This window comes from Daucus carota, chromosome 3, assembly GCF_001625215.2.
Source record: "Daucus carota subsp. sativus chromosome 3, DH1 v3.0, whole genome shotgun sequence".
Lineage (NCBI taxonomy): Eukaryota > Viridiplantae > Streptophyta > Magnoliopsida > Apiales > Apiaceae > Daucus > Daucus carota.
Window position 1 is genome coordinate 850,030 of NC_030383.2, and position 17,776 is coordinate 867,805.

The 17,776-nt window shown below is 34.9% G+C and overlaps 1 protein-coding gene across 1 annotated transcript; it reads left to right on the forward strand.

The window, feature by feature from the left end:
- The first annotated feature begins 214 nt into the window (after positions 1-214).
- LOC108211992 (disease resistance protein RPV1-like) lies at positions 215-8,280 on the forward strand. The gene is made up of 7 exons (XM_017383725.2): positions 215-1,635; positions 1,761-2,847; positions 3,059-3,343; positions 3,514-4,794; positions 4,870-5,104; positions 6,529-7,123; positions 7,218-8,280. The coding sequence occupies exons 1-7, from the start codon at positions 1,121-1,123 to the stop codon at positions 8,176-8,178; spliced, it is 4,959 nt and encodes a 1,652-aa protein (XP_017239214.2). The 5' UTR covers positions 215-1,120; the 3' UTR covers positions 8,179-8,280.
- The last annotated feature ends 9,496 nt before the right edge of the window (positions 8,281-17,776 follow it).

Genomic DNA, 17,776 nt, shown 5'->3' on the forward strand with positions numbered 1-17,776 from the left:
CGATCATCTTACCAAAGGATTGAGTAGAGATCTTGTGCACAAGTCGGCTATGGGGATGGGATTAAAGTCCATTTAAAAGTCTCTCATGTTGAGAAACCCAATTCTCACCTAAGATTACATCAGGTGTTGAATTCAATGTGGAAACTTAACATCTAGAGATTGGAACACATTAAATCATCATCCCAAGTTATGTGTTCAGACCTGCAAGATATGGAGGTTGAAGTCTATCTTCTTAATAGTTCTTTTGAAAAATCACATATGCAGGTGCGAGAATAAAAGAACTACCTATTTGAGCATGAAGTTTAGCCGCTTCAAGAAGCTTGGACTTGGCTTTGATATGCTTAAGAAGGATTGGGACACAAGGCTAGTAAAATATAGTGTCAAGTAAGAAAATTTGAGAATGTAAAGTTATGTGTATATTATCTTCATGTATTCATTATGAATAGTAGAGGTTCAATCCATAGTGATACCTTGATATTCGAATATTTGAAATGTGTAATATACTAATGTGAAATTCAATCGTCATGATATTTCATTTATGCATAACTTTGTTATTTGTTGTGATTTTGTTTAGTTGATTATGGATTACACTAAAATGGGGGAGGATTGTTGGTTATTTTAGTGTAATTGAATTAACTAGTTGATCAATGTAATCATAATATTATATCGAACCAGTCAGGAGAGTACGGAGTGTATGCTTAGTTTGAGTTTATTATGATTATTAGTGCTTATGAGGCATGTTCATTGGCATTAGACACATCTATTGGAAAAGAAGTGTCTATTGGCATTAGATTTGTCCATTGACATTAGACACATCTATTGGGATAAGATGTGGCTATTGTCATTAGACAAGTCTATTTGGATTAAAGATGTGTCTATTGTCAAAAGACACATCTATTGACATCTATATATAGATGTTGCATTGATCATTTCAAGTACATGGTTCATTTGAAATACACAACAAAACACATTCTCTCTTCTTGCAGAATTTCTGACTTTATCCGATTGAATTATTTGGTGAACCACAAATAACTTCAATCTGAAAGTGTTCACACGACTTCAGAAAAATCCAAGTTACCACCAAATTTCTACAACAGCTAAAAGGTGCCATCCTCCGTCTATGGACATTGCAGATGATCAGTTTGCTGCAATACCATATTTTTCTGTTCCTACGTGTTCTACACCTTGCTGGAACGTGTTCTTGAGCTTTTATGGTAAGGACAGTCGAAGTAGCTTTACTTCACATCTTTATTCTGCTCTGGATCAAGCTGGAATTCAGACCTTTATGGATGAGCCAGAACTCAGAAAAGGTGAAGAAATTTCACAGGGACTGCTTAATGCAATTCATGGTTCAAAGATATCTGTCATAATTCTGTCAGAGAATTACGCTTATTCAAAATGGTGCCTAAATGAGCTCGTAGAGATCCTCAGTTGCAAGAAAACAAATGGTCATGTGGTAATTCCCATATTTTACTACGTTGATCCATCAGATGTACGACATCACAGAGGAAGTTTCGGGAAAGCTCTTAAAGATCAAAAGAAGCGTCACTCTGAGGTAACACTGGAGAAGTGGAAATCTGCTCTTGCTGAAATCGGGAAGCTAAAAGGATACCATCTCCAAAAAGATGCAGATAAGTAAGTCCTTGTCTTTGCGTAGTGTTTTGTTTTTGTCATGACTGGTCTAGGATACGAGTTTTGTACCAACAAAATCTAGGGAATAAAAACTAACATTATCTGGATTTTTTGTTAAAATTTAACAGGAATGAATCAAACATCATTCAAGAAATTTTGGAGAATGTGGTGCCACAAGCATGTAGAAAAATATTACTCCTTGAGGAGTATCTATTTGGAATCGACTCTGTTGTTGAAGATATATATCAGAAACTGAGCATGGAGTCAAGTGATGTCCGTGCCATTGGGATCTGTGGGATGGGCGGAATTGGAAAGACTACAACTGCCAAAGCTTTCTACAACAAATATTCCAAAGAATTCCACATCACCTGCTTCATTGAAAACGGAAGACAATATTCACAAGAAAGTAGTCCTCTACTCGCGCTACTTAATCAGCTCTTGATTGAGCTTCTCAGAGTGAAGGATTATAAGGTCCTAGATGTTGAAACTGGAATAAAAAAATTAAAACAAATCCTTTGTTCTAAGAAAGCTCTAATTGTTCTGGATGATTTGTACCAACCAATCTATTCAGAATTTCTCACAAGGCTTTGTGACTTGTTTTCTGCTGGAAGTAGAATCGTCGTTACAACAAGAGATGCAAACCTCCTGCATCAATTAAAGGTAGATATATCAGAAGTAGATATATACATGATGAAGGAACTGGGATATCCTGATTCATTGGATCTCTTCAGTTATCATGCTTTTCGGAAACCAACACCACCAGAAAATTTTAGAGAACTCACGGTCAGCTTCGTGACCTATGCTGGAGGTCTTCCATTAGCTCTCAAGGTGTTGGGCTCATCTTTGCGCGGTAGGACTCAGATGTCGTTCTGGAAAGCTAAACTTGAAAAACTTCAGAAAATTCCCAAGAAAGAGATACAGAAAATCCTTCAACTGAGCTACGATGAATTAGATGATGAGACATTAAAGGCAATTTTCCTTTATATCACGTTCTTCTTCATTGGAAAGGACAAAGATGAGGCTATTCAAATTTTCCAATCTTGTGATTTCTTTCCGGATGCTGGAATACCAATTTTAGTGGAAAGGTGCCTACTAACAATCGGTATGAATAATAAGTTTCAGATGCATAATCTTATACAGGACATGGGAACAGAAATTGGGAAGAGCAGAGGCTTGTTCTGGAGAGGAGCACCAAAGGATATGCAAAACGTCGAGGTAACAGCTAAATATAAACAGCTAAATATATAATATGCAAGTGTCAAATCCATTAAGTTATCTAGTCTGTTGCTTAGACAAATTAGTATCAAGATCTTCCTCTATTAGTTTCACCTTATTAAGTTATCTAGTCTGTTGCTTAGACAAATTAGTATCAAGATCTTCCTCTATTAGTTTCACCTAATTATATCTGTTGCTAATAATCAAACAGGGAGCATACAGAACTGAAGGTCTTATATTAGACTTAACCATGTCCGCGGAAAAACATGTTGATGCAAAAATATTTGAACAGTTCTCCAACTTGAGGTTGCTTGAAATAATTGGTGCACATGACATCAAGGGAAATTTAAAAGATTTATTTCATGAGCTAAGGGTCATTCGGTGGCATGGTTGCTCCTGGACTTATTTACCTCCTAGTTTTCGTCCACAAAACCTCGTCTCTCTTGACATGTCAATGAGCAACCTGGAGAAATTTTGGAAGAGTCCCACGGTCACGGTATGAATTATATACTCCCCTCAGCCACTGTTATATATATGCATAAAATTAATTTATACATGATCCTTATGGTTTAGTTAATTTTCTGTGTATGAATTGTAGTTCAGTTCTTTATTGAAAAAGGTTCCCAAAAGTAACACATATTTTACTTTTTTTTTGGTTTAAAACAGCCTCTTAAACAACTTGCTAATTTGACCCATATGAATTTGGCTGGTTGCGTTAATTTGAAACAATTGCCAGAGCAATTGGGTGACATAAAAGGCTTAAAGATGATTGATGCAAGTTTCAGCGCAATTGAGGAACTGCCAGATTCAATTACTCACTTGAAGAAATTGGTTAAGCTGAACTTGAACGGATGCAAGAAGCTTAGAGTATTACCTAAACAATTTGGTAATATTGAAGGCTTAAGGACATTTGATGCAACTGATAGTGCGATTAGGCAACTGCCAGACTCGTTTGTAGACCTGATAAATTTGGTTGATTTGCAATTGTCGTATTGCAAGAAGCTTAAAAAGTTGCCAGAGCAGTTTGGGAACATGGTAGGTTTAAGGACGTTTGATGCAGGTGAAAGCGCAATTGAACAACTGCCTGAATCTTTTGGATGCTTGAAAAATTTGGATTATCTGAGGTTGTTCTATTGCAAAAACCTTACCAGCCTTCCAAATAGCATATGCATGCTGAAGCTTCTCCGAGTACTAGATGTAGACGCCTGTTTAAAGCTGGAGCGATTGCCTGAGCAATTGGGGATGATGCAATGCTTAAAAGAGCTTAGGGCTTCTGATACAGCAATTGAAGAATTACCAGACTCTATTGGACTACTGAGTAAATTACAAGTTCTGTCTGCAGTGAACTATAAGCTTAAATATGTGCGCAATAACATATGGAATCTCACGTCACTTACAGAACTGAGACTTTTTCAAAATGGCATCTACAAAATTGATTTGCCTGAGAGGGTAGAAAATATGAAGCTGGAAGATTTGATTCTGAGATGTAATATAAGCTTATGGATGCCTATGATCCAAAGTTTCTCTTCCCTAAAGTACTTATTCATTGTTGATGATGGCAGAAATGTCTCTCCAACCAGACACTTAAGCCTTTCTAAGCTTCACAACCTCCAATATCTGACACTGGCCAACTGTACAAGTCTCGGCTCCTCCTTCCCGGAACTTCCTCTGAATCTAATGCTCTTGAATATATGTGGCCATACAGCATTGGAACAGCTCCCGGATATGTCCTACTTGAAAGAGCTGATAATTTTAAATATACATGGATGTAACAACCTTCGATCACTTCCACCACTTCCTCCTCATCTGAAACTAATTGAAGTTAGTAAATGCAAAAGGCTGGAAGAGCTTCCAGATCTATCAATGCTGAAGGAACTGGAAAGTTTGAGTTTTAGCAGGTGCAACAATCTGAAAGTTATTGATTTGACAGGGACCTCCCTAATTATGGTATGTCGATTATTTTTTTTCCCTAATGTTTTTCTCTCTCAGCTTATATAAAATCCACATTTATTTATGTTGCAGGTAGAACAACACAACTCCTTTTCATTTACGGCTATTCTACCAAACAGCGAGTTTGCAAAATGGTTATGCTCCAGAGCCAGTAACACTGGGCGTACTCTGTATACTATCTATGATATTTATATACATTTTAATGTCTGGATGTTATATATTATGCTCAAAAGATGGGATTCTAGTCTTTACCACATCTCAAAAACAATTGAAGCCTGGGGAAATTGCCTGATGGGAAGATGCTACGGTTAGAAAGGCTTGTTGTCAGATTCTGGACACCTGAAATTTACAAAAGATGGCTGTGAATAGCTACAATAAGAGCTTAAATCTGCTAAATCCACAAAAGAGGGGATTTTAGTCTTTATTATATCTCAAAAACTATTGAAGTCTGGGGAAATTGCCTGAAGGGAAGATGCTACGGTGAGAAAGGCTTGTTTCCAGATTCTGGACATCTAAAATTTACAAAAGACGGCTGTGAATAGCTACAATAAGACCGTTAAGTCTTTCAAAGTCTGCGACAAGTATTGGCTCCTAGTTAGGTCTTCCGCTAAATCTAATGTTCTTGGTTCCACCATACAATGCTGCAACAGATAGCTTATCCAGCTTTAAACGGTCCGAGGCAATGCGTTTAGAGAAATGCATCAATCTTCAGTTACTTCGATTGCAGCAGCCTTCGAGATGTATCAGAGCTGTCCATGACTAAGGAAGATATGGTGGTGGCCGCACAAGACTGCATACTCTTTTACTGGTTTCTTTATATTTTTTACCAGCATTCTTAATTATGTGAGAGGTGTGTAATAATTTGTTTGAATTCTGCATGTAAGATTTAATTCTCTCAGGGCCAGCCCTGAGAGAAGTTTCAGTTGCATTTCCAGACCAAAAGTAGATAAAGTACTAGTAGAAATTAGTGCTGACTGACTTTGTTTCCACTTTGATTTTGAATTAGCAGGTTCCGCTTACTTTTTGTATGATTGAAATTAACAAGAACGAATCTAAAACCATTCAAGAAATTGTGCAGAATATAGCACGACATACATGTACAAAGGAATAATTTCCAGTGCTCGTCTGATATACATATACAAATAACTCAACTTAATTCACTTCAACTATTAGGGATAAACAAGGAATAACATTTGCAATTTGCAATTTAAACCTTAAATACAATTTGCTGGTTGCACTTAAATCTCAGAATCCTTTTAAAATGTTTTGTTGGCATCCAGATGTTTGTAATTTTTAACTCGATGATACTGCACTTTATCCCAGCATGCTATTTCGTGATCATGCATTACCATAAAAGAGTTGCGAAGAAGGAACCTACAGGACCCTTCACCTGAAACGAACATAGTCCTTTATCTGCTGCTTAAGTTTTATGTCTGGCAAATTTGGTGCCCCTGTCTGGGGAATATTTCTTTTGAATTCCAGACCAGAGTAGATAAAGTAGTAGAAGTTTGGCATTGACTGACTTAAACAGTTTCCATGCAGATTTCACGAGACTTAAAAGCCAGCTTCTGGGCTTATAAGTCAAAAACAACATATTTGCAGATAATATCAAGTAGGAGGGTATCTGGGAACATTCGGTGTAAATACCATGCAGCAATTTAATATTATATTTAACTTTGCAGGCCTTTGAGAATTTCATGATGAATTTCCTAACACTAAATTATTGATTAATCTTTTTGACCGGCTTCATTTCCGGACAAAATAAAAACCACACTAAATCTTTGCACATTCTCACCATCATTCCCGAAATTTCTTACTATCAAATTTACATGGCTAGCACAAGTAATAAATCAGCAGTCACTTGTTCTTCATCTCCTCCTAGCTGGGATGTCTTCTTGAGCTTTTATGGTAAAGATACTCGCAGAAACTTTATTTCCAATCTTTACTTCTCCCTGGATCAAGCTGAAGTTATAACCTTCAAAGATGATCCTGAACTTGAGAAGGGAGAAGAAATTTCACGCGGACTACTTAAGGCAATCCATGGTTCAAAGATGTTTGTCGTCGTTCTGTCAGAGAACTATGCTCGTTCACCATGGTGCCTTGATGAGCTTGTGGAGATCCTTGATTGCAAGAGGAACCAGAATCGGGTTGTTCCTGTATTTTACTACGTTGATCCATCAGATCTTCGGTACCAGAAAGGGAGTTTTGGAGAAGCTCTTAATTATCATATGAAACGGTACTCTGTTGATATTATAGAGAAATGGAAATCTGCTCTTGCTGAAATCGGCCAGCTGTCAGGGTACCATCTCAAAAAGGATTCAGATGGGTATGTCTAATAACTGTTGAACACATCCCATAGATTTCAGTTCTTAATTTTTAGGAGATATTAAGTTTTAATTTTGTATGATTGAAATTAACAGGAACGAATCAAAAACCATTCAAGAAATTGTGGAGAATGTCGCACGACATACATGTAAAAAGGAATCACATCTTGTAGAATATCTAGTCGGGATAAATCCTGCTGTGGAAGAGATATATGGAAAACTAAGTATGGAGTCAAATGATGTCCGTGCCATTGGGATTTGTGGCATTCGCGGAATAGGGAAAACTACAATTGCCAAAGCTTTCTACGACAAATATTCCCAAAAATTTCATATCAGTTGCTTCATTGAAAATCAAAAAGAACAATCGGAAGAAGACATTCCTCTGCTCCCTGTACTTAATCAACTCTTGATTAAGCTTCTCCGGAGAAAGGACTATACAGTCCACAACGTTGAAAGTGGAATGAGAAAATTAGAACAAACCCTTTGTTCTAAGAAAGCTCTCATTGTTCTGGATGGTTTCCACCAATCAGTCTACTCAGGATTGTTTCCAAGGCTTCACAGTTTTTTCTTCGCAGGAAGCAGAGTTATTATTACAACTAGAGATGCAAACCTGCTAAAAAAATCAAAGGTAGATTTAGCAGAAGCTGATATTTACATGGTGAAGCCATTGGACAAAATAACTTCATTGGAGCTCTTTAGCTATCACGCCTTCAGAAATCCGACTCCGCCTGAAAGTTTTAGAGAGCTCACCAAAAGCTTTGCAACTTATGCCCGAGGTGTTCCATTAGCTCTCGAAGTATTGGGTTCATCTTTGCGCAGTAGGACTGATGTGTCATTCTGGAAAGCTAAACATAAAGAACTACAAAATGTCCTTCATCTAAATTACGATGATTCAGATTGTGAAACGGAGAGCCTGGCAATGGTCCTTGATTTTGCATTCTTCTTTATCGGAAAGGTCATGAAGGTGGACTTTCCTACATTTAGTTCTTATGATATTTTCCTGAATTGGGATACAAAGATTAATAGAAAGATGTTTACTAAGTATCGACAGAGATAGTGGGTGTTTGTTTACGAATTATAAGTCCAGCTTCTGGATTATAAATTAGGAGCACTAAGCATTTATAAAAAAGTTAGGAATGCTAGCTTTTGTTTTAGCGCTTCTACTTATTTTTCAAACACTTTAATTATTTATAAATCTTATCTTATTTCTAACTTCTACTCCACTTATTTATTTTTATTTTAAGCAAGAAGCACTTATTTTAAACCCACCCAAACGGCCCCATAATAAACTAGCTTCAGATGCATAAGTTTCTAGGATGTATGTGAGGATTTGCAAAACAGAGAGGTGAGTAATGTTTTTGTTATGGCTTGTGAAAAAGTTAACTACTGCATTACACTTAAAACAGTAATTTTCGTTCAATCAAACCTTGTCTGACAAGTGACAAGGTGGTTGTCTACCTGTGCTTAATTATTATTATTATTTTTTATTAAAAATGGATATCTATCAAAAATATCAATTTTAATGGTTTTTAACTTTTTTCTTATAATCTTATTATATTTTGAAAATTATTGCAAAAATATGATTTGTAATTGTGAAGGCAAACTGTCTGTAGCTTACAACAATATGCAACTTCTTTGTCTAAAAAGGTGATATCTCTTTTGATTTAGATTTCAAAGTCTAGAGTTCACAATTTATGATTTAGATTCCGAATAATAATTAGGATTTAAAATTTTAAATCGAGATATTCAATAAATTATAAATTATACATCAAAATATCGTGATTAATGACATTTTTGAAATCTGAATATTTGGGATAATGATTGAATGGATTCTTTAAAGTTGTTTAGATTTCGAGATTTTAATATATTTTGTTGTATCATCAAGATGAATGAGATTTTGAAGGATGAGGGAGAGATCATCTAAAATCTCGTCCACTTGGATAAATACTCGTACATTATCAAAATTACGTGAAATAGACCCTCTAATCTCTATAATTAAAATATCACATATAAATTTAATAATATTCTCTAAATTGGTAAAAATTTGTGATAACTATAAAATAATAAATTTCACTAACACGAATTAAAGATAAATTATTTTGTAAAAACTGTGTTGGAATTATTAAATATCGATTCCAAGAGTTTATCATTCTTCAAAGAACTATATTAGAGGGGTTGTGACAGTACTCGAAATATTAGAATACTTTAAAATTTTGATATTTAATAGAAACTTTCAATTTATTTTTTGAAAGATACTTAATTAATTTTCAGAAAATCCTATAAAATATGATATTGAAAACTGACAAACAATTTCATGACTCTTATAAATTTAGTAATTTGATGGATCACATTTTTTATTAATTTTTTAATTTTGATAAAATTTATAAGACTTATTACAATTCAGTTTAATACAATAATTCACATATAATTAAGATTTTCCGTAATTATTACGGTCCTTTATGTATATAATTAATCACTTAAAATTATATAAAAAACTTGAATAATAAGATAGACTGATAGAGTAACTTAAATACAATCGATAATACCTATAGTCCGAGACCCAAACACGTGCGTGCGGTGTGCCCTAGCCTGCTAAAGTCTTTATAACCCAACTCAAACACATCAATCTTCTGTCTCTCTCTCGAAATCTCTCTCCATATCTCTTACATCTCTCAAACATACACCCATCTCTCTCTCTCTCTAAATCTCTGTTGGAAGTTTGTCATTTTGAGCACAAATTTGAGTGAGGCTCGGCTACGTGCTCGTGGCGGGTTATGCTTGGATTATGTTCTCCTCCGAGAGAGCTTTCCAATGCATGTTTATTCACTCAAAACGACTAAGGAATGGATGAGTTATGATGATCCAAAGTTGCTTCCTTGGTAGTGGAAAAATTGGAATAGAAAGCTTGAATCCCACATAGATTCAATAAAGAGCCTTTAAAGGCTTTATATAGCAAAACACTTTGGTAGTGTCCAAATGTGTTACTAGTGTTATGCTCCACCACCTACGTGCGCGCGGGGGGGGGGGGGGGTGCAAATTGTGGGATTTCGAGGGGAGTTTCGTGGCTTCGCAAGCCTCGGGCTTTTCCGCGTGTGCGACCTGCGGACACGAATGCAGCAAAATCTGGGCCCGAAGAATTACGGACTAGTTTTGCTGAATTTATTTTTCCACTGGGCTTGGGCTCAATTAAATTGACAGAAATTAATTCCGATTTGATTTCGGATTAATTGTTTGGTTTTTAAATTAATTCGATTTGATTTCGGATTTAATTTATAACCGCGTAAATTAATAGCGTAGCGCACAAGCCTTGCATCGCCTATATATATTCATTATAGCTTAGGGTTTTAGACATACGAAAAACATATAGCCTCTCTCGCACCCAAAACCCTAGCCGCGTCGGTGATAGTTTCAGACCTTGTTCTTGTTCGTCGAAGGTGCTTGCTGCATCGTTCATCCGTTTTATCCTGGGAGGCGATCGTTCATCACACACGGTGAGGGCGAAATACGCTTTAAGGAGACAGTTACGCACTGGACTCGGATTTTCGTTCATATATCCTTCGCTTTGTTCTGTCTCCTTACGTCTACTGTTTTGTCACACACACAAACGCACGTATTAATTTGTTGGTTTTTTCACAGATTGTATAACAATCTCCCCCGCCTATGGCAGCCGCAAACCTCACCGACCGCCCCCTCCCCTCTGAATCAATCCCCATCATCGACCTCCGCCGCCTCCTCTCCCAATCCGAACTCTTCTCTCTCTCCCTCTGCTCCTCCTCGGCCCTAAATCCTCACCAAAACGACGTCGTCATCCCAAAATCAACCCTACTGTTTTCAACGAATCCGCCGCCAGCCGCAAACAGGCCTACTCTCCTGTCCGATTAGCTCCTCGCTTGTCGTCTCGTGGCCGCACTCCGCATCTCCATGCTCCCGACCCTGCGTCCTCGAAACCGAGCGCGCGGAGGATTCGAGGATTGTTGCGGCGCTCAGAGCGTTGTTTTCGAAACAACCTAATCCAAACGGCGTCACTTTACCTAACATTGCACACACTACTCATATACCTAGTTTCTCTATTTTACCGAATTTGGCGAATCGAGATGTTATGGTGGCAAATCCGAAAAATTTGATGAGTGCTAGTAATTCGATGAATGGAAGTCTGAAATGGAAGCGAGGGAGGCCTCAGAAAGAGAAAAGCGTGCATGATGGTAATGGAGGTCTGTAACGGAAGAGAGGGAGGCCTCGTAAAGATAAAGGCGTGCAGAATGGTGCAGCGATTTGAAACAGAAGAGAGGCAGGCCTAGGAAGGACAGGAGTATGCCTGCTTCTACTGCCACGGCTGTGGTGGTAGTTCCAGATGCAAAGAATGAGGAAAACGACAATGATAAGCAAAGGATTTTATATCAGATTGTCCACTAAATTCAGCAAAATATATGGTAACTACCGATCTCCACGACGACTAACTAAACCATACTAAACTACTATAATATATCATTCTGTTACTCTTTCAAAAAAATTTTGATGACAATGATGATGTGATAACATACGTAATTTCATTAATTAAGAATGTGATAAAAAAAATACTGATATTCTAACTCAAATTTCTCTGTCTCAAATGTAACTTCAATTGGGATAGAAAAATAAAATTAAGTTACTTATTCAAGTGAAACTAATCGGTTTATGTATCATGTTGTTGGAATTGTAAAATATGATACATTGTACAAACCAACATCTAATCTTTGAATTTAGAAAAAAAAAGTTAATGGGATAATATACACTAGTATTTTAGTGGTTTAAATGAATCGCTGTGGAGATTGGATAGCTACTTCATATATTTTGCTGAGTCGGGTGGATAATTTGATATAAAACCCAATAAGATGGTAATCCCAGAGGCAAAGACGGAGGAAAATGAGAATGATAAGAGAAATGGTGGTAGCAGAGATTGAGGAGCAGCAATTTCTTCGACATCGGAGACAAGGTGAGTAAAATGCAAAGTGGTGGTCGAATTTTATCCATTTTTGTATGTTAATGGCTGAAATTTCAAATTTGCAAATAGGTAGCCGGATTTTGTTTTTATGTTTCAAAGAAATGGCTAAGAGCCACTTTTTTGTAAAAAAATTATCTTTTTTGCTCAAAAAAAGTGGCATTTAGTCACCTTTTCCATGAATTAAGATAATATATGACCATCATATTTTAAATTTATATTTACAATCATCAAAATGAAAGAATGGATAAAATTCGGCCACTAACGTGTACTTTACTCTTTGTGCAACGGAATGCAACCGAAGAAATTTTGATTAGCAATGTATCGGCGGCGGCCTAGGGCAAGATGAAAAATCAGCCCTACTTTTTATTTCTACAGTAAGGTCAGTTCAGAAGATCATTCTAATGTCATCAACATAGATAGGCAAATAAAAGAGCAATATCTGCCTTGTGATGATTTTTATATTTTTTCAAATAAGATTAGGATAATACAAAATCTTAAATGAATATGTTTTTACGTACAAAAAGAAAATTCAAAGTGAAAATTACAATGCAAGATATCACATAAAAGTTCGATATCATTTTTCAAATTGATATAATTTGGTCATAGATATCAAAATAATAAATACTATTATAAGGAATTAAGGGCAAATTTATTTTATAAACACCGTATCAGAGTTAATAAATATCGATTCAAAGAGCTAATAATCATTTTTGTAAGTATTGTATCAGAGGGGTTAGATTTTAAAAAACTCCAATGAGGTGTATTCAATTAATTTTAATGAATTATTTTTAATTTACGAATTTCAATGGATTGTATCTGATTTTGATTTTGTGCAAATTCTTGATAAAATATCGCAGAGTTGATATAAATTTTTGCAGGATTTAAGCATAATGCTTCAAAATCGCATTAATTTTGTTGGAATTTCAAAAACTTTGAATACACCGAACAATTTCACAAAATCCATCATTATCTCATAGATTTTGCTGGAATTTCAAAAAACTTAAAATACACTGAACAATTTCGCAAAATCAATCATTTTACGAACTCAAAAAAAAAACCCATTAGTAATTGAATACTATTAGATTTTGATTAATTTTAAATAATCTCAATTGAAATACCACCATATATTTAAGTATAATTTAAAATTCTAATTGAATACTACCAGATTTTAGCATAATTTAAAATTTCAATTAAATACCACATCCATTTTGTAAAACTCGAGTTGAATACACTCGGATTTCAAAAATGAAAAAAATACTTTAAAATCCTAGTTAAATACACCCCTAAAATTTTGGTATTTCATAGAAATCTTTGATTTATATTTTTGAAATATATTTAGTTAATTTTTTAAAAAGATCTCTAAAGATGATAATCGAAAAATTAAAAATATCTCATGAATCTTATAAATTTAGTAATTTTGATCAAAATTTTTATTAATTTTTTAGACTATGAGATTTTTTTTCATTTTAATATGATAATTCACATATAATTAATATTAACTATAATTATGATAATCATTTAAATATATTAATAATTATTAAAAACTACAAATAAAACAAGAATAATAAAATACCAAAGTCAGAGACCCAAGCACACGTGCGTGTTGCGTGCGCCCTTATCCTGCTCAAGTCTTTATAACCCGACTCAAACTCCTCACTCTCCCTGTCCCTGTCTCTCCCTCGAAATCTCTCTCTATATCTCTTACATCTCTCAAGCTCTCTCTCACATACACGTCCGTCTCTCTCTCTCTCAATCTCTCCTCAAAAACACATTCTCTCCCAGCCATGGTCGCCTCAGCCGACGTCACCGACCGGCCCCTCACCTCCGAAGCAATCCCCACCATCGACCTCCGCCTCCTCTCCCAATCCGAACTCTACTCTCTCTCCCTCTGCTCCTCCTCCGCCCTAAACCCTCACCAAAACGACGCCGTCATCCCGAAAATAGACCCTACCGTTTTCAACAAATCCGCCGCCAGCCGCAAACAGACCTACTCTCCTGTCCGGCTAGCTCGGCCTAGGAAGGACAGAAGTATGCCTGCTTCTACTACTACCGCTGTGGTGGTAGTTCCAGAATCAAAGAATGAGGGAAATGAGAATGAGAATGAGAATGATAAGGAAATGGTGGTAGTTCCTGAGGCCAATCTTTCTTTCGTCGGAGATGAAGAGAAAACTGCAGAGATAGTTTGTTCAACGGAGGAGGGCAAACTGAAGAAGTTTTGATTTGACAATGTGTCGGCGGCGGCTTAGGGCAAGATGAAAAATAAACCCTAATTTTTATTTCTGTAATAAGGTCAATTCAGAAGACCATTCACAGATTGGCAAATCAAAGAGTAAATTCTTGTGATTTCTGTACTTTTTGAAATAGGATATGGGCGATACGATATTTTAAATGAATATTTTTTTTAGAAAAGGATTCAAAGTGAATATTATAATGTATAAATATTATTTTATTTAGAATTATTAGCACTTTATCCGTTAGTTCTGGTCGGTTTTTTGATTTATTCTCAAATTATATTTGTTGTCAGATTACAACTATATATTTTAAACCCATTTTATTTTGCACCATTTTAACCAAATTCCATTAAAATTGATTGTAGTATAATTTGACATAAAATATTAAAGATTTATATAGTTATAATCTAAACTTAAATAAAACTTTCAATGTTTACCTCTTTTATCCTAAAATTAACGGTCAATTTGAATGGAATTTAAGCGAAAACAAGCAAAATAAAATGAATTTAAAATAAAAAGCGAAAACAAAGCAAAATGAAATGAATTCAAAATAAAAAGGTGCAACACATAAAGAAATATAATTTGACACGAAATCAAAAATATGTCAAAATATAAGGGGTACGTGTACATGCTAATTACTCTTGAGCAAATTATATTCCACTTATCAAAAATAAGATGGTCATATAATTATATAATATATATCAAAATTTCATAAAATTTATTTGAATATTAATAAACTACTTAAATATCAGTAAGTTGAAGAAATACTTTATGCTCCTATCTAGCTACACATATATAATCGATTTAGGGACTTGTCTTAAGAAAATATATACTAAAATTTACATATTTATAAGAATCAATATTTATTTAGAGAAAAATACATATTTATGTGTTTTTTTACAAATATAAAGGTAAGTCAACATCCATGTTTATATTTTTAAAACCTCAAATCTAATATTTGATGAAAGCGACCAACGAAGCCACTAGAAATGATAAAGAAATGATAAAGAGACTTGTTTATAAGCTATCGATTGGTCGCTTTTGCTCAAAAGCGAACACTTGTGTTCACTTTTAATTAAAAGCCATCAATATATTATGGATTGCTTTTGACAATTTTTCCTATAGTGATTCAAAATTTGTCATTCTTAAAGAATTTACATATTAATATTGTGTCCAGAGTCTTTCTTGAACGATGATTTCGATTAAAATCTAACAGTTTATTCTTTCAAAATTTTATGATCCACAAGTTCTTGCAATGCTTGATTGTACAAGAACCAAGTCATTCTTTCATGTGCTTTATGTGTATCTAGTATGTTACATCTATGATAATGGTACACTTAAATAAAGTTGAATCCGTTGATGCATAAGCCTACAAAATAAAGAGATTCATTCGTCTAAAGTCACACCCTCTCGTTCCTCCTCAACTTATTATTTTTGAAGAAATTCATCCGTCTAAAATCACATCCTCCCGTTCCTCCTCATCTTATTATATTTGAAATGCGTGAATGCACAAGCCTACAAAAAAAGCCAACTAATTCTACCAATAACTAAAATAAAGATAAACTTAACACATGTATCGGTCTCATTCTTTTATTTGGACACATGTGACTCCCTCAATTTTTAATATACAAATGATATATCTTCCTTTGATGTTAGTATTTTCGTGTCATTAATTAATTAATTTTCTCTTTCACCAATTTTCTCTCCCTTTTTAAATACTTTCCACTAATGCTATCTCATCATTCTTTTCTTTTCTTTTTTTAAATTCCACCAACTCTCTCTTCTCATCATTTCTTATTTTCTTATCTTATATCATTATATTTCATAAAATACTTATAAATGAATCTGTCTATTGTTATTACTCTTTATCAAGCTATTTTAGCTGTTTATTGATTTTTAAATTTTTAGTGGTGTTGGCGTAGTTGATTTAACTATTTGTTAGCAGTTACATCTTTACAATACTTTTAAAATGGGAACAATTAGAAATTAAATAAATTTATGAATCTTACGAAATCACTGATTTTATTAATTATTGAAATTTGGCTAAAGTTTTAGGAGATTTTAATTATTTACATATAACTAAAACTATTTTAAATTTTAAATTCTATATTATTATAATTTACTTTTGTTCATTTAAATTATGGACTAAACACAAAACTATAAAAAAAATTAAAATACAAAGGTTACGTTACAGATACACTAGCGTGTGGCATGTCCTTATCCCCACACTCTCACATTTCTCTCGCTATCTCTCTCATAATGTCTCAGACATACACATTTCTCTTTCTCTCTCTTTATATCTCTCCTATATAAACACCTCTTTTAAAGTCTCTCACACACCATCTCTTTGGTAATCTCTCAGAATCTCTCTATACAAACAAAAACACATTCTCTCCCAGCCATGGCAGCTTCAGATGACATCACCGACCGCCACCTCACCTCCGAAGCAATCCCCACCATTGACCTCCGCCCCCTCTCCCAACCTGAACTCCTCTCTCTCTCCCACTGCTCCTCCTCCGCCATCCTAACCAAAACGACGTCGTCACCCCAAAAATCAACCGCAGATTTTTCAACAAATCCGCCGCCAGCAGCAAACAAACCTATGTGCGTCGCCGACTCTCGGCCTCGGGGTCTCGCCGCCGCACGACGCATCTCCGTGTTCCCAAGCCTGAGTCTGACGAAACCGAAAGCGCCGAAAATTCGAAGATCGTTTCAGTGCTCAAAGACTTGTTGTCGAAACAAGCTGATGGAAATGAGGGGAAGAAAAGCTGAGATTGAGTAGCAGCGGCGTGGAGTGAAGCTGATTTGGCAATCGGATGTAGTGTTTTAAGAGAAAGAAATGTCGGCGGAAAATTTGAGAATGTATCTAGGGTTGTTCCATTCCATCTGACGGCTGGAAAAAATAATTTAATTCTCAAATTGTTTTCTATATTGTAATGCATGAATATTAATAAAATTGAGATGAGTTATTTTACTTAAGGTTCGGAGAAGCACATCTGTATCCTCTGACCATAAAATTTTGCAAAATTATTATGAATATAAACGGTTTAAATATCAAAGTTGAAGAAACAAATTAAAAAGCAAACTTGTATTTCTAAATATTATTACAGATATAATTATTTATTGTTTATGTATATCATTGACGAATGAAAAAATCTTATTAAAAGTAGTTAACTAATAAAAAAAATAGTGTGATATTATGAATAATAATATATCTATGATGGATGCTATTGATAATATAAAAATTAATTCGAGATCCGGGACAAATTGCTTACTGATTCAAGTATGATAAAATGGCATTTTATCGTATTTGGGTGGAGCCTAACAGCCATATTTATTCTGTAATGAGCAAGCCTTCTTGGATTATTATTCGTCATATCGAGCAGATGGTTCGAGAGAAAGTTCATATAAGTAGTAGATTCCAAAAGCTAGTTGTGAAGAAT